Below are 14,729 nucleotides of genomic sequence, written 5' to 3' on the forward strand. Positions count from 1 at the left end.
GCCCTTATTACCGATGTCACTTCACGGTGAAGTGACAGCTTGTCACTCACGGTGAAGTGATTCCCATTTGATTTACACGGCAATCACTTCACCGTGAGTGACAACTGGTCACTTCACTTCGTTTTCACCGTGAAGTGACACCCATAATAAGGGCCATTATCAGATGAATTAATAAATAAATAAACAATTTAAGAAAACTGTCATGGTTTTTAAAATAGCTATGATAGGGGATTGTTTCCAAATAGTCAAATGTTACGGGGGAAAATATATGATGAGTTTTAAAATTAAATGCGTACTCTTGCCCCACTTTACCCTATTCAATATGGAGTTGTAAATATTATATTTATTTCAATGCTACATAAAACAATTCAAATCAGAAAAAGGGTTGGAAACACCCATGAAGCATTGTTGCCTACATTTAGCTTCAACGTAGACGTCAATACTTCGAATCCGGCCCTGGGCATAAGACGCAGTTTTTATTAAATGCTCACACCTGAAAAGCTATTTGAATAATGGCGGTGAGAACAGATTGAGAGTGAGAAATACATGTGATGAAATGAAAAAAAAAATGTCTACCTCTACAACAGGACAAAACAAAATTCCATACCACCGACTTGAACTTTCATCAATCGGGTAGAAACTGACTTTCTAACGGATTTCCGATTAGGTAGAAATTCAAGCTTTAAATCAGTTCATTACTTTGATCAGTGTTCTGCTATCTATTGAAGAGTACAGACAAGATTGTTGTGCAGTGTTAAATGTTCCTAAATCTATTTTATTCGAAACAAGTGTGTACATTTTTGTGCAAACAATGCCTCTGCGTGAAATTAGAGATCACAAGTATCTCCTGGACCACCAACCAACACTGCTGTCGCAAAGCAAGGTATGTTTTGATTCACGTAATTTATCACAACATTTCGGTAGTAGTAATAAATTCACCATAAATGGTCTAATATAATCGAAACTAATGGAAACTATCTCCGCAATCTATTTTTTACCCTTTTGACGCATAAAAAATACCGCCATCAGACAGCAGTGGGAACGCGGAATGATCAATTATAAGAAAATGAAACCGTTAAACCAATCGCGACCGTGATAAACAAATGGCAACTGATTAGCATAAAATGAGCGCCACTTTGCCGCAGCACAATCGCAGGCAGTGTTAAATTGGCCACCGAGGGTTTTTTCTTCTTCTACGAACCTTTCTTCATTCACTCGCGCGCGCGTGCCAATATCCGAGCATAATCGGCCATAAATTGATAATGATGCCAAACAAACACACGCACACCCACCGAGATGGATGAAAACAAACAATCAATGATGGTTGGTTGATCGGGTAAAACGCGACCCCGAAAAATGAGCGAAGAAATTGAGCAAATATTTGGCACGCTGTTCATTGGTTCGTTTGTCTGCGTGCAATTATTGGACAAAACCCAAAAGAAAAAAATACTTTGTTGGAAATTTCATTGGGAAATTTAACCGCAACTAATGTGATTAGCGTGATCGTGATGTGAAATGGCTGTTTGTTTGTCTATAACGGTTTCCAATTTTCGCATTTCCCCCGGCTGCATTCGTTAAAATTGTTGTCCTATATTCAGCGACTGCAACGTTCCCAGCTAATATTCGTCAAACCACCTAAAAATACTGCAATATCGCGGAAGACATTCCGCCACCGTCATATTCACATGATGGAATTCCTAATTAGCGAGAGCTCACCTTCCCAAGAGAGCCAACCCGGCACGCCACGCCACGACTTGATTAGAACGCATTAGTCAATCGTCAAAGTCCAGGGCCCTCTTGAGAGAACCCAAACCCAAACAAGCCGCACACGTCTGCGCTCATCCCCCGCCTCCCCCTTTCTTTCTGACAATGTCTCGTTAATTAAAACCTCTTTCATCCAACAATTTTCGCACGTCCCATGTTACAACAACCATTTTGCTCATTAAATGCAAATTTGTTGCACATTTCCCGCAGTAGCTGGGGAAGCCCCCACACCAACCGTACTCGCAAGCAGCACAGGAATCGAATGACAGTCGGTTTGTAGCTCATCTAGAACATGACTTTTGAGAACATGGCGCGTTGGTGAGATGCTCTGATGGCATCCATCGTTCCGCAATCCTCCCGATGACAGCTAACGCGTGTTCATTTGTCTAATTCAGAGGCGGTATATTCCTTTATTGTTGCTCCGGTGGCGGATGGCTGCCGGATGGCCAAGCAGGAGGAGAGCCCAGGAACGTTCTAATGAATAGAAACATCGCACTTCGCTTGTGCGTGCCCGAGCAACCAACGGAACGGTATGGAATACGTCTCTGAGGAGACGTCGCCGCCGCCGGCCCGTATAATGGTGCTACGCATTCCTTTACGGTTCGTAAACAGGAGGCAATTTTTGCTTGCATGCAAAAGACAAACAAATGATATGTACACATGTTGGATTCTGCGGAAAAAAAAGGATTAAAGAGGACGCCGAGAGCAAGATCTCCACAAGGGGTATTCAGTTTGAGTGCTGTCACTGCGTTATATCTTCACCCGCTCAGGTTTCAACTGGTCTGCGAATGGAAATTCTAAATCCTTGATGGCTACAGGATCTATGAAATTTTGAAAGAACCTATTGAAGAATCAAAGTGACGATTGACTCACAGATGGCGAGTGGGTGAAAACGGCAATGACGTTTTGATATCTGTCAATTTGATGATTTTTTTTTAGTTCATCATCATTTTCGTAATTGCAGATCTGAAAACTAGGTGCTGCATGACCAGTTTTGGCTTTGCTTTGATTCGCCAATTTGTATTCCTGTATACACATTAGGGTGGTTCAAAATATAGATTTTGCTCCACCAGGCTTAATTGATTTTAAATCAGGTCCTGATCATTCTCGCAAAATTTGAATTTATTGGGATTCGAACTCATACTTAAGTTTATATGGGAATTACTATAGGAAAAGTGAACTTAATGTTCTCAACCTCCTAGCACTTCGCCATAATAATTTACGGAAAATATTTGTATCTGCTCAAAGGTGAAATTTTATCAACTACAACTTGGCTAAATACCATCTTTCTGAAATGATTAAACGACTGCTTTCAGGGCAATGCTGCATCTTGCACTTATGACATTTTGAGTTTTGCCCTATTCTTCGCGCCTAGCCACTAGCGTGCACAGGAATCTTGTTAAGGAGGAGCATTTTTTTTTCTATTGTGTTTTTAATCTGGGGATGGGGAGTACTCCAAAGTGCGTGATGGATGGTGCTGTCCACCCACCACTGTTTCCCTACTGTTCAATATAGCTAATTTTATTTATTTTTTGCTCCGGTGGTGGTTCATCTCCTTCAATGCAAACTCAGTTACCTTTATGAAATTTTGTGCAGTACGTTTTTGTATATTTTGAAGGCGTCGTTACAGTTATATTTGACTATTTCAAGGCTTACAAAAGCCCTTATATGCTGTTGTAGTTACACTTTACTATTACCGTTGCGAATACGTTGAACTTGGTCATTTTTAGCGAAAATTGTAGTTCTATTTATTTTTTCAAATTTTGACCTGGGTGCCAAGGCTGATAGGATCATTATAAAGGTTTAAAAAATATGTAACGATTGGAACAACAGCTCAAAAAACTATTTTGACAAGCGATTACAGGATTGCTAACGGAATTACGACTTGTGCGAAGGATTGAGCATGTCAACTCTGTCCCAAAGGCCCACCAGTCGGGGTGACAAGAACTGATGCCGAACATTCAACATGTTTTAAAGATGATACACAGGACAATCCCATGTTATTGCAACGCACAAAAACAGCTGTAAATTTTCAACCACGGTAACAAATGACTTGAAATTTTCAGAAAAGATTATTACCAAGGTTCAATGGCAAACTAATACCCACTTTTCAATTATGGAATCCAAAAGCTGTCCTTAAACTTTATACAGTTTCGAAAAAGTCCATCTTCAGAATCCCATGAGGGTCTTTTCGAAATTTTTAGAACTCTATGAGCCCTATTGAAATTCTTCTCGGAAGTCCTATGGAATTATTTTTAGAAATCTCCTTGACTTTTACTCAGAACACCTTGGAATTGAAATTTCCTTAGAGTGTCAGAAGAATTTCCTCAGTATTATCCAGAAATACATCCCGGAATGAGCTAGAAATTATCGGTTTTCCTTAGAAATTTTTCTCAAAATCTCTTTGGAATTACACTCAAAATTTTCTCGGTACTCTTTTCGGAATTTTCTTGGAACTATCTGCAGAATTCACTAGAAATTATTCGCAGAATTTTCTTGGAATACTCCCCAGAAATCCTTTGGAACTGTCCTTAGAATTCAATGTCCTTGAGGTTCTTCTCGGATTTTTTAGAACTCTCCTAAAAGCTCTTTTGAAATTCATTTCTGAAGTCCAATGGAATTTTACTTAGAACTCTTCATGATTTTTTTTTCAGAACACATTGGAACTGAAATTTCTTTAGATTTTCAGCAAAATTTTCCCGGAAAAAGCTAAAAATTATCCTAGGAATTTGTTTAAAATCCCTTTGGAATTTCACTCAAAATTTGATTTTCTCGGAATTCTTTTCGAAATTATTTTGGAACTATCTGCAGGTTGCACTAGAAATTATCCGCAGAATTTTCTTTGAATTCTCCCCAGAAATATTTTGGAACTGTCCAAAGAATTCAATATCCTTGAGGTTCTTCTCGGAATATTTTAGAACTTTTTTTTTCTCAAAACACTTTAAAACTGAAATTCCCCTAAATTTTCAGAAAAATTTCCTCTGTATTCTCCAGAAATTCTTCCCAGAATGAGCTTGAAGTTATCCTTGGAATTCCCTTCAAATTTTCCTCAACATACCTTTGGAATTTAATTCAAAATTTGATTATCTCGGTATTCTTTTCGAAATAATCTTGGAACTATCTGCAGGATTCACTAGAAATTATTCGCAGAATAATCATGGAATCATCCCCAGAAATCTTTGCTTTTAGAACAGTCCTCAGAATTCAATACCCTTGAGTTTCTTCTCGGAAGTCAAGTTTAAGTTGTCCGGCCATTCACCAAAACGTTGTAGTTTTTTTTTACCAGAAATGTTCAATAAAGCTTGCCTCTACATTCATTTTAAATAAAACTTGTACCTTCATTTACCAGACCAGTGCAAGTTTTCCCCCAGAAATTTTCTGTTCATTTCATTTATCAGGGCGATGCATATTTGGTCCTCCATTCACCAGAACGTTGCACCAAAAATTGTCAGTGAAGTTTGTTTCACCATGCACCTTTGTGGTGCAATTTTCTGGCTTTGCCTTTTCATGCACCAGAATGGTGCAGATTTTCCACCATAAATTTTCAATGAAGCTTGCATTCATCAGAACGATTCAAATTATGCACCAGAAAAATGAATAAACCTTGCTTCTACATTCACCACAGTGTTGCGAACTTTCCACCAGAAATTTTCAGTTAATAGTCAGTCAGTCTCATAGTAATTTGCATATAAACTTCAAAGGGCCAGTGCAGTATGAGTTCGCATCCAAATGATCTCAAATTTTGGGAGAATTACCAAGACCTGATTTGATATCGATTGTTGGAGCTGAATCGATATTTTAAACACTCTAATATTCATAGGAATTGTTGTTTGATGGCTTGACGAAGGTGATCAAAAAGCTTTAAAGTTCAATAATAGCATAAGCGAAATAATCTGCATATAGCTACTTTATCTCATTAATTGTGTATCGTTAAAAAAATTCACATCATTATTGACTGCTAATGAACTAATAAATTTACTAGCATTTTTTTTTATAAACCTTTCAATTAAAAATACATAAACCATGATCCGTATACGTTATGGAACTCGCAGCCATATTTTATGCAGTAGATCGAAATGCCTCACTACCTTATTGACCATTATTTCATTTTTACGGACAGTCTTAGCTCATTGGAGGCGTTTCGTTCAATGAGGCCGATGAAGCACTCCTCGTATTTCCTGCCTGAAATACGATCTAAACTGAGTGCTTTATCCAACTGCTCCTATACTATCACCTTAGCTTGGGTCCCATCTCATTGCTCAATTCTGGGTAATGAGAAGGCGATATATTTGAACGACAAATTGCCTTCAACAAATTTTTCTCGTCAGCAAGTCCTCATCAGTAGGCAACAAAAATGGAACGATGGTGATTTGGGCAGATGGTAACATTCAATTCTCCCACAGGTGTCGAACAAACCATGGTTCAAAGGGTTGGACATGAGCCGTGACTTTATACGCGTTATATCAAGGCTTATGTCCAATCACTGTTTGTTAGACTCGCACTTCTATCGAATTGGGATCTCAGACAGCAATTTATGTGCGTGTGGCAGTGGTTATCATGATATCGACCACGTGCTTTGGTCATGTACCCTACACCGTGTTGTCAGATCTGTCCACTTACCTCAAGGCCCGAGAAAAAACAACCCGCAATACCCGTTAGAGATGTATTGGCTAGCCGAGATTTCAACTATTTGAATTTAATTTATGTGTTATTAAAACAGATAGATTTGAGGATTTAGTAGTTAGCGTCATCTTATGTTCTCCCAAATTGTTAGCTACCCATCGGTTGACCCCCATGTTTGCCTTTTCATCCGTATGTCGCTTAGTTCGAGATCAAGAGCACATTGCTCTCCAAACCTTGTGTTCTCAATCCCTACTCTGCCATCCATTTGTTACAATTTGTTGCCCCTAACCTCGAGATAGCCGCGAGTAATCAGCCCCCGCTTTACAAACGTTAGTTTTAAGTAATTTTGTTATCTAAACAATGAATATCGGCTCCGCAAAGCTACAGCAAATGAGCCTGGAAAAATAAACGCATTATTAGGAAAATCAATGATGGTCATTAAAAAATGATTAGAGATACACTTTCTAAACATGAAATCATTTTGCTTGTGGCACTTCTAAGTGATAAGGGATACTTTGAATATTTACTGTTGAGCACATAACATATGTGGAACTGCATGCAACATAACTTTCTAAAAGTTGACCCCTTTTTTGTATTGCCTCTGTGGTATAACTGGTATAGTTGGCCATCGATCTGTCAAAACAAAATTGTCGGAATATTGACACTGTGCGTTCATAAGGACCAATGTCGAAAACATAAACAATGGCTTCTTTTGGTATATTTCTTGTAGTTCAAAGTCATTCCATGTGAGCTATCAATTCCCTCTACACAGTTTACGTTTGGTTGACTTGAGTGGTTTTTCATTCTCGGGAAATTCGCAGAAAAAGTTTACGTTTGCGACATTAGCTCTTATGAAAAAAAAGCATATATATATATGGTTGAATGCTCAGTAAGCATAACAAAGTTGCTTTGAATTGAATGTTCTACAACTGTTTAGAACACTGCTTTGGTCTATCTCAAATAATAAAAAAGTGTATTTTTAATTCACCAATTTTATGAACCACCCTAATTTTACGAACATAAAAAGATTGAACAAAACATATGAAGCAAGTTTACCTAAGAAACCATATACCTAAAACTGACGGTTTGGGCGCAAACATTTTTGTCTTCCTAAATACGGCTTTGGGACCATTGTGCATTGGTTCTGGCTCTACTATACTCCTTTTTGTGACGTCTTGATTGTCAAGTTTTCTTCGTACAGCTAAAAAAACATCTATTTCAACTGTTTTATGTCTATTTGCAAAAATTTTGAGGTTTTGGCAAACTTTTGTTCTAAGGGGAACCACTGTGTAGTGGTCGTCGAATTGACCTTATTTTAAGCTTCACATTTTAAAATTCTAAATTTGTTTCGATACAAGGTAAGAACATATGTTTTGGCAGAAATCTACGCAAATAAAGCCATTAAATAAATTTTCTAACATGGCCAAAAACTGGACCACTAGTGCCAATACTTGTACACTTATCCTATGTAAAATAGATTCAAATGATTACTTTCGTTTGTGAATAGTGCTTATTGTTGCTAGAAATTATAGCCGTTCCCTTTCTTTGCCTTTTCGATCAATCTTTCCACGTTTTTAGAGCAAAATAATTGTAGTAGAACCTTTGGTCAAAACATTTTAAATTGGCCGCAGCTGATAAGCATATGGAGGATTGAATCCTTAGGTATTACAGGTATCGATAAGCACTCGATTTGATTTATCGTTCTGCTTGCGAAATTCTTGCGAATGGAACGATGGTCAGCTCAAAACACTGCATAATTTCCGCATAAACCGGGACACTTGTTGTAAAATGATGCTGCTTCTCTTTGGACTTCAAAATGTATGCACTTAACTCCTAATTTGCGGAGTCGTATTTTTCCTCCTACGAATCCAAAATGAAATCAAAGGTTGATGCAATTGGCTCCAAACATTTAAAAAAAGTTTAACGAAAAAAATGGTACATACATTTTTCTTCTAAATATACAAAAAGATCTAATATTAGAAGAAGTATTGGCGTGGAATTTCCCCACTCTTTTGTCATAACTACAGAAAAACAATACGTATGGTTTACAATGACATTTCAGGATTAATCGTTGGGTGGCAGGTCATTGCATACAAAATCGCAGAAAAATTTATAATTTTTTGATTGCAAACGTTAATATATTTGTTTGCTGCGTGACACGAGGTGAGGAGCTAGCTATATAGTTATTAATAAAGGACGTAAATAGTTAAGGAAAAACCAAGACATAAGTTCAAACAAGAGATGAACTAGCCTATGGCTAAAAATCACTATAATAAAAAAAAAAAAAAAAAAACACATAAGTTCAAAAGTTCTAAGAAGACAGAGAATTATAAACCTTTCTATACCACTTGAAATCACTGAAATGGGGTCGATTTTTGATTATCGAGTTCCACATATGTTATGTGTGTTGAGTCAACTTGGCCTGTTAATTGGAGGATCTTTCTGAATTTCAAAAATTCCTTTTTAGAAAAACCTAGCAAAATGCGTTTACTCAGTCGTTTAAATATGAACAAATTGAAGCGGAAAAACTAAGGAATCGATTTAATACACTCAACGAAGTGTTTTTGGTATGAAAATCCCAAAGGCTAATGCAGTATGAGATCGAAATCAAATGTGCTGAATTGATTGAGTGGGATGCAGCAAAATCAATATTTTGAACCACCCGATTATGTAGGCTCATGTGTTCAAAGGAGGTGTGCATCCTTTGGTGTAGTTCCGATTCTCGAGAGGAAGCATCCTGGAACTCGGAATTCATTTATCTTTACTAGCAATCCGATCTACTTACGCCGATCATCCAGTATTTCCCCGCTGCTCGTTTCGTCGCAATCTGTACTGTCGTCCTCCTTACTCAGCTAAAACAATTGTTTTATAAGTTCCAGATTCTCGATGTTCAAGCTTCAACTCCATGTTTTCAAAGACTCATAATAATAGGGTTGATGTCCCTAATATTGGGCCCATACATACTTTTCGATGGAAAACATTTGTTGACAATGTTTCGCTAGCAACCATATCACGCCGAGCTTCAAAATTTGCTTGAGTTGCATAACAATGAAGTTTTCCGATGGCCATTAGCTGCTTTGGTCAAGAGACTTAAATATTGGTTAGTGAAGATTTATCGAAGATATTCTTGGAATACTTTAATTTAAAAAAAAAAGATATCAAGGAAAAGCATTTCGATATCACGAACATAGACAAAACTTGAACATTGCAGGCAAATCCTTAAAGATTCTGGGACTTATTATTCTTCTTCTTTGCATCCAAATGATCTCAAGTTTTGAGAGAATTGCCAGGACCTGATTTTAAATCGATTCAGCCTGGTGGAGAAAAATCGATATTTCGATTGTTGTTTGATGGTTTGACGAAGGTGATCAAAAATCTTTAAAGTTGAATAATAACATAAACAAAATAAGCTGCATATAGCTACTTTATCCCATTTATAGTGTATCTTTAAAAAAATTAACATCGCACTTGACTGCACTTAACATAAACGAAAAGCATTTATAAATTTACTAACATACAGGGCTGGTAGCAGGTCACTTTTTAGTGACTTGGTCATTATTTTAAAGTCAATCACTAAACAGTCACTCATCAAAAAGTCACTAATGTTACTATTTATTAAAATTTCAAGCTGAACATTACATTAGGTCCTAAGTAACATTGATCGATTCTCTTTGTCGACTTTCATTATCACTAAAATAAAAAATCTAACTATTTTGTTTGAAGAAATTAAGGTATAAATGTTTCGACAAAGTTATAGCTTAGCTGATTTCAAGCAACTTTGTGGAAATAACCTTTTTTTTATCTCTAAATTGACCTATTTAGAGATATTTTCTTGAATTGAGTTAGGGTGTCTCGAAATAAAACATTTGTTTTGCTCTAGTTTTCTTTTTTCAAATTTCTCAGCAAAGATGTCTTGAAATAACTTTTAGATCTTTAAAAGGCGCATATTTTTGCTGCATAAAGCTTGTCAATGTCTTTCACCGATCAAGAATTATTGGCATTTTTATACTAAAAAATGCCCTTTATCAAATTTCAATCAAGAAAATAGCTCTAAATGGGTCAATTTAAGACATACAAAAAATTATTTTCTACAAAGTTGCTTGTAATTTGCTCAGCTATAACTTTGCCGAAAAATGTATACCTTAATTTCTTCAATCATAAAAGTTAGATTTTTTATTTTAGTGATAATAAGAACCACCCTAGAATTCATTGGCATAAAAATAAGAGCCCAACTATAAAAAACAGAGATTAACTGGAGTATTCGAAATAAGGTACATCATAGCAGCCACGGGCCCTTATTACGGGTGTCACTTCACAGTGAAAACGAAGTGAAGTGATCACTTGTCACTCACGGTGAAGTGATTGCCGTGTAAATCAAATGGGAATCACTTCACCGTGAGTGACAAGCTGTCACTTCACCGTGAAGTGACATCGGTAATAAGGGACCATATTTTCATATCAATTTGATCTCCAGCTTTGCTCGGGACGCTTATACATTACGTTCAGATGTTTCATACTTTGAAATATACACACTCAGGAATTATTACCGATTTCGGTAATTTTTACCGAACTTTCAACACCTGAACTGTTCGGTAAAAATCATGCATTTTAATTCATTAGTTATAAAGCTTCAAAATAAGGAAAACTTCACCACAATAGCAAGACTCGATTATTCTAACAATGCTGGCAGTGTTTTCCCAGACAACCAAAAGTCTTATAACAATGATACAGACCGTATCGTAAATAGGTACAGTTTAAGTCAACATCGCATATATGTATGACATACATCGCATTATGTTTAAGTTAAATCGTATAGAATGCAAATTTCCGACTTATATGCGATGAAGCATTTTTCCATCGTACTGTATCACAAATTAAATCGGATTACATCGTAAGACTTTTCAAATTGAATTTGTTATTACAGATTAAATCGTATATGATGTCAAATCAACTCGTTTAAAAAGAAATTAAAATTTGCACGTATATAGCCTCCACTTTTGTAGATATAAGCCCTTTTTTGCATTCTATACGATTTGATTGTTTGTATATATGTTTGTATATCGCAGAAACAACTTTGAACATACGTGCATTCTGGTTGTCTGCGTTAAAATTAAAATTGAGTGTATCAGCTTTTGAAATAAGGGTCAAACCATACCTCTCACGCTAAAGTCACGAGTTTAAATCTCACCCCCGGACAAGTCACGAATAACCCAAGAGTGTTAAAGTGACTATGGTGAAAAAAAATAAAATAATAAGAGTCAAAGATTTACCGAACGTTCAGCTGCTGGAAGTTCGGTAACATTACCGAAGTCGGTAATAATTTCTAAGTGTGTAGTGTCATTCATTTCAAAGTTAAGTGGTTTACATTTAATTGATGATGACAAAATGTTCAAAACTATGTTTTATTTTGAAATGTTTAAATGCTGTCAAACACATACTTTTGATACTTAAAACCTGTTAATTTCGCGTTCAAAGAGTCACAATTAGCTATTTTACGACTCGTGAGCGTTCACTCAGAATGAGTGCCCACAAGCTCCTTTTGTAACATTCAAGTACAAAATATTATTATAACATCTAATGATTTCATAATTTCAAAATACATTTTTTTTATTGCGAAGTGAGTGGAAGCAACCCAGCGATGCAAACAATTCAATTTTCATTTTCTACTGAATTGCAATACTCCCGTTCTCCCCATCATCCTAAAGTCATCCGACAAACAGCAACGGATTAAACGACCAAACCATCGTTGGTGTCCTGCTCGTGTCACGCGAAAGAAAGGCTTAATTAAAATGAAATTGATTTGCCACGCCATTGTTGCTTTGTATGTTGATATCTTCCATTTGTCTGCGCGCTTCATCCTTTGAATTCTTGCGAAAACGTCACATTCCCCCCTCTTGAAACGACTCATTGCTCTCCGTGACGGGCAAACAATGCACCAGTGTCATTTGCCTTTGTACCTACCTACTTTCAAAGCAAAGAAAGTCCCATAAGAATATCGGTTTGATGTTCTTCTCTCTCTCGTGACAGCTGTGTCGCATCTCACCACGGCATGACTCGATCGTTAATCGGCTTTTTGTTCTTTTCCGTTTGGTTTCATTCCAGGAATGCCAAAATCTCATCGAGGAGAATCGCCGTCTAGTGAATCTGGCCGCCAATAGCGGATACGCTATCAACGGTGTGATGAACGGTGGCAGCAATGGCGGACCCGGAAGCGGTAGCAGCAGTCTTACCACCCTTGGACTGGGGCTCACCGGTGGAGGAACTACAGGAAGCGGCGCAGGGAATGGTGCTCCCGGCATGTATTCCAATGTGGAATCTGTGATCCTGCAAACGCAAGTGGAAACATTGCAGTGGCAGCTCAAGCAGGTAGGTATGCGTGGGAGCGGTGATTTCGGGACAGCTGGGTTTGATACCTAAGAGCTTTTTGTAATAATCAACATCAGCCACCGACGCGACGTAACACAAGCATTGGGCGCAATTAAAAAGCCACCTTTTTTATTGCCTGCGAGGGGTAGCCATCTCAAAATGTATGTAAGAGGATCCCAAAATGGTCATCTAAAAATCAGTCAACTGCTTCACACGACATCATAGGGGCATTTCGTATTGGCTAACCTTAACTCACTTTTTTTTTGTTTGTTTTTGGTCTGTTCCTCATGGTTGATTTTCAAACCGCGGAGCAAAACCATGTGTGAAGTTCAAACCTGTCGATAACAGAGCACGAGCACACATACACTGCGCTGTCATGCGGCAATCGACGAGCACGGTCAAATCCAACTGACCGACTGATAGTGAACCACATTTTGTCCCCTCTCTTTCTTGGAGGTTTGCATTTCTTCGTGACGGGTGGCAAACGAAGACGTCTACGAATATCTGTAAAACGTCCGCGCAAGAAGGGTGTCATAATTTTGCGTCAAAACTTTCCAGGTCACGACGTTCTGTTCTAATTAGCGTGATTGATGCACCAAGTCTGGTTTGGGTTGGTGGAGCCCTTTGAAAGTTGATCAAAAAGATTCGAGACGCAATGGATTGGTCCACTTGGTAGACTCCGCATGGCGGTGTGGTTTGTTCTAGTTTCTTCAGTTTGATGTGGATCATTAAATGTGCAACGGTGCTTCTGCAGTATTTCAAGTTGCCAGCATATGTGATTGTAGGTTAGAATGATTTTGATTCGTTTCAGGATGATGCAAGATACTAGGGAAGCTGTCATAGTCGAAAAACGTAATGACATTTAAAAGTTTGAGCTCAAAAAAATTTAAAATTTTCGATCGATGCTCTTCATCTACACACTAACTTGAAATAACCCATTAATTAGTAAAATTTTTTTCACTTTTCTAGTAAAGTAACCCAACTCATCAATGGGAAAAATGTATACTAAGTATTGGAAATTAAATGGGTAACAGTAGAGTCGGTGTATAATGAGTCACGCCAACAGAAAAACAGTTGAACTTGCATCACGGTTTTCGAAAGATTCCCTTTCTTTTCACTTGGCAACAGAGGACTGCTACATCAACTTCAAATCACTTCTAGCGAGCAAAAAAAAATAGCGGCTGTTGTAAATCATTATATCAGTGATTTTGTCTAATCATTTTAACAAAAAATAGTAGAAATTCTCATTACTGATCGTTACCAAACGTACACCCATGACAATTTAATGCTCACTGCGTGTATATGATAATTTCTTCGATTATATTTTATATTTTATTGCAATACCTTTCGTGGACCTTTCATAGCATCGTAATGTTTGTTTACTTTGCACGATAGGTAGCCGGTTTGACAGTTCAATAGGTAGACTTGGCTTCACTCTTGGCGTGGCTCATTATACACCGACTGTAGGTAACAGGTACTTATTAAATAGGTAACAAATTTACCCATTATTGAGCTAAGCAAATTTTTTTTCAAATGGCTGAAGTTTTATTCATTAATGGGTACTTTCAAGTTAGCGTGTACATTCTCTTCAAAGAGTGGCCACTAGACTGATGCAAAATTTGAAATTTTCGCTCCACAGTGCTCAACCGGTTTCAAATCGGGTCCTGATTAGCCTCCAAAAGTTTAGGCTCATATGATAAGAATCTGACTAGGCACAAACCCTTTGAAGTTTATATGGAAATTACTATAGGAAAACAAAACTTTTTGTTCATTATCTTCTAGCCTTTTTACATATTGTACTGTTAGCAAATTCTATAACCAGGCATGGAAAATCATTTTCATTTATTTCGTGCATTCATTTACATTCATTTACCTCTAACTTTTTTCATCAACAGAGTTCCGCAAAATAGACTATTACCCTAGCAGCACACTTGTCACTGAACAATTGTGGTTACTTTTGTGCAACTTATTCCAGT

At 37.3% G+C, this 14,729-nt stretch overlaps 1 protein-coding gene across 1 annotated transcript in view; it reads left to right on the forward strand.

Moving 5' to 3' along the window:
• LOC135700317 (uncharacterized) overlaps positions 1 to 14,729 on the forward strand; it is a 405,673-nt gene that overhangs the window by 367,732 nt on the left and 23,212 nt on the right. The window contains exon 4 of the mRNA XM_065220792.1: positions 12,490 to 12,753. Coding sequence (XP_065076864.1) covers positions 12,490 to 12,753 — 264 coding nt within the window. The remainder of the gene's footprint in view (positions 1 to 12,489; positions 12,754 to 14,729) is intronic.

The sequence above is a fragment of the Ochlerotatus camptorhynchus genome, unplaced genomic scaffold (genome assembly GCF_037179485.1).
Source record: "Ochlerotatus camptorhynchus isolate MF236.1 unplaced genomic scaffold, CSIRO-AGI_Acam_v1.1 ptg000132l, whole genome shotgun sequence".
In the NCBI taxonomy this organism is placed as follows: Eukaryota; Metazoa; Arthropoda; class Insecta; order Diptera; family Culicidae; genus Ochlerotatus; species Ochlerotatus camptorhynchus.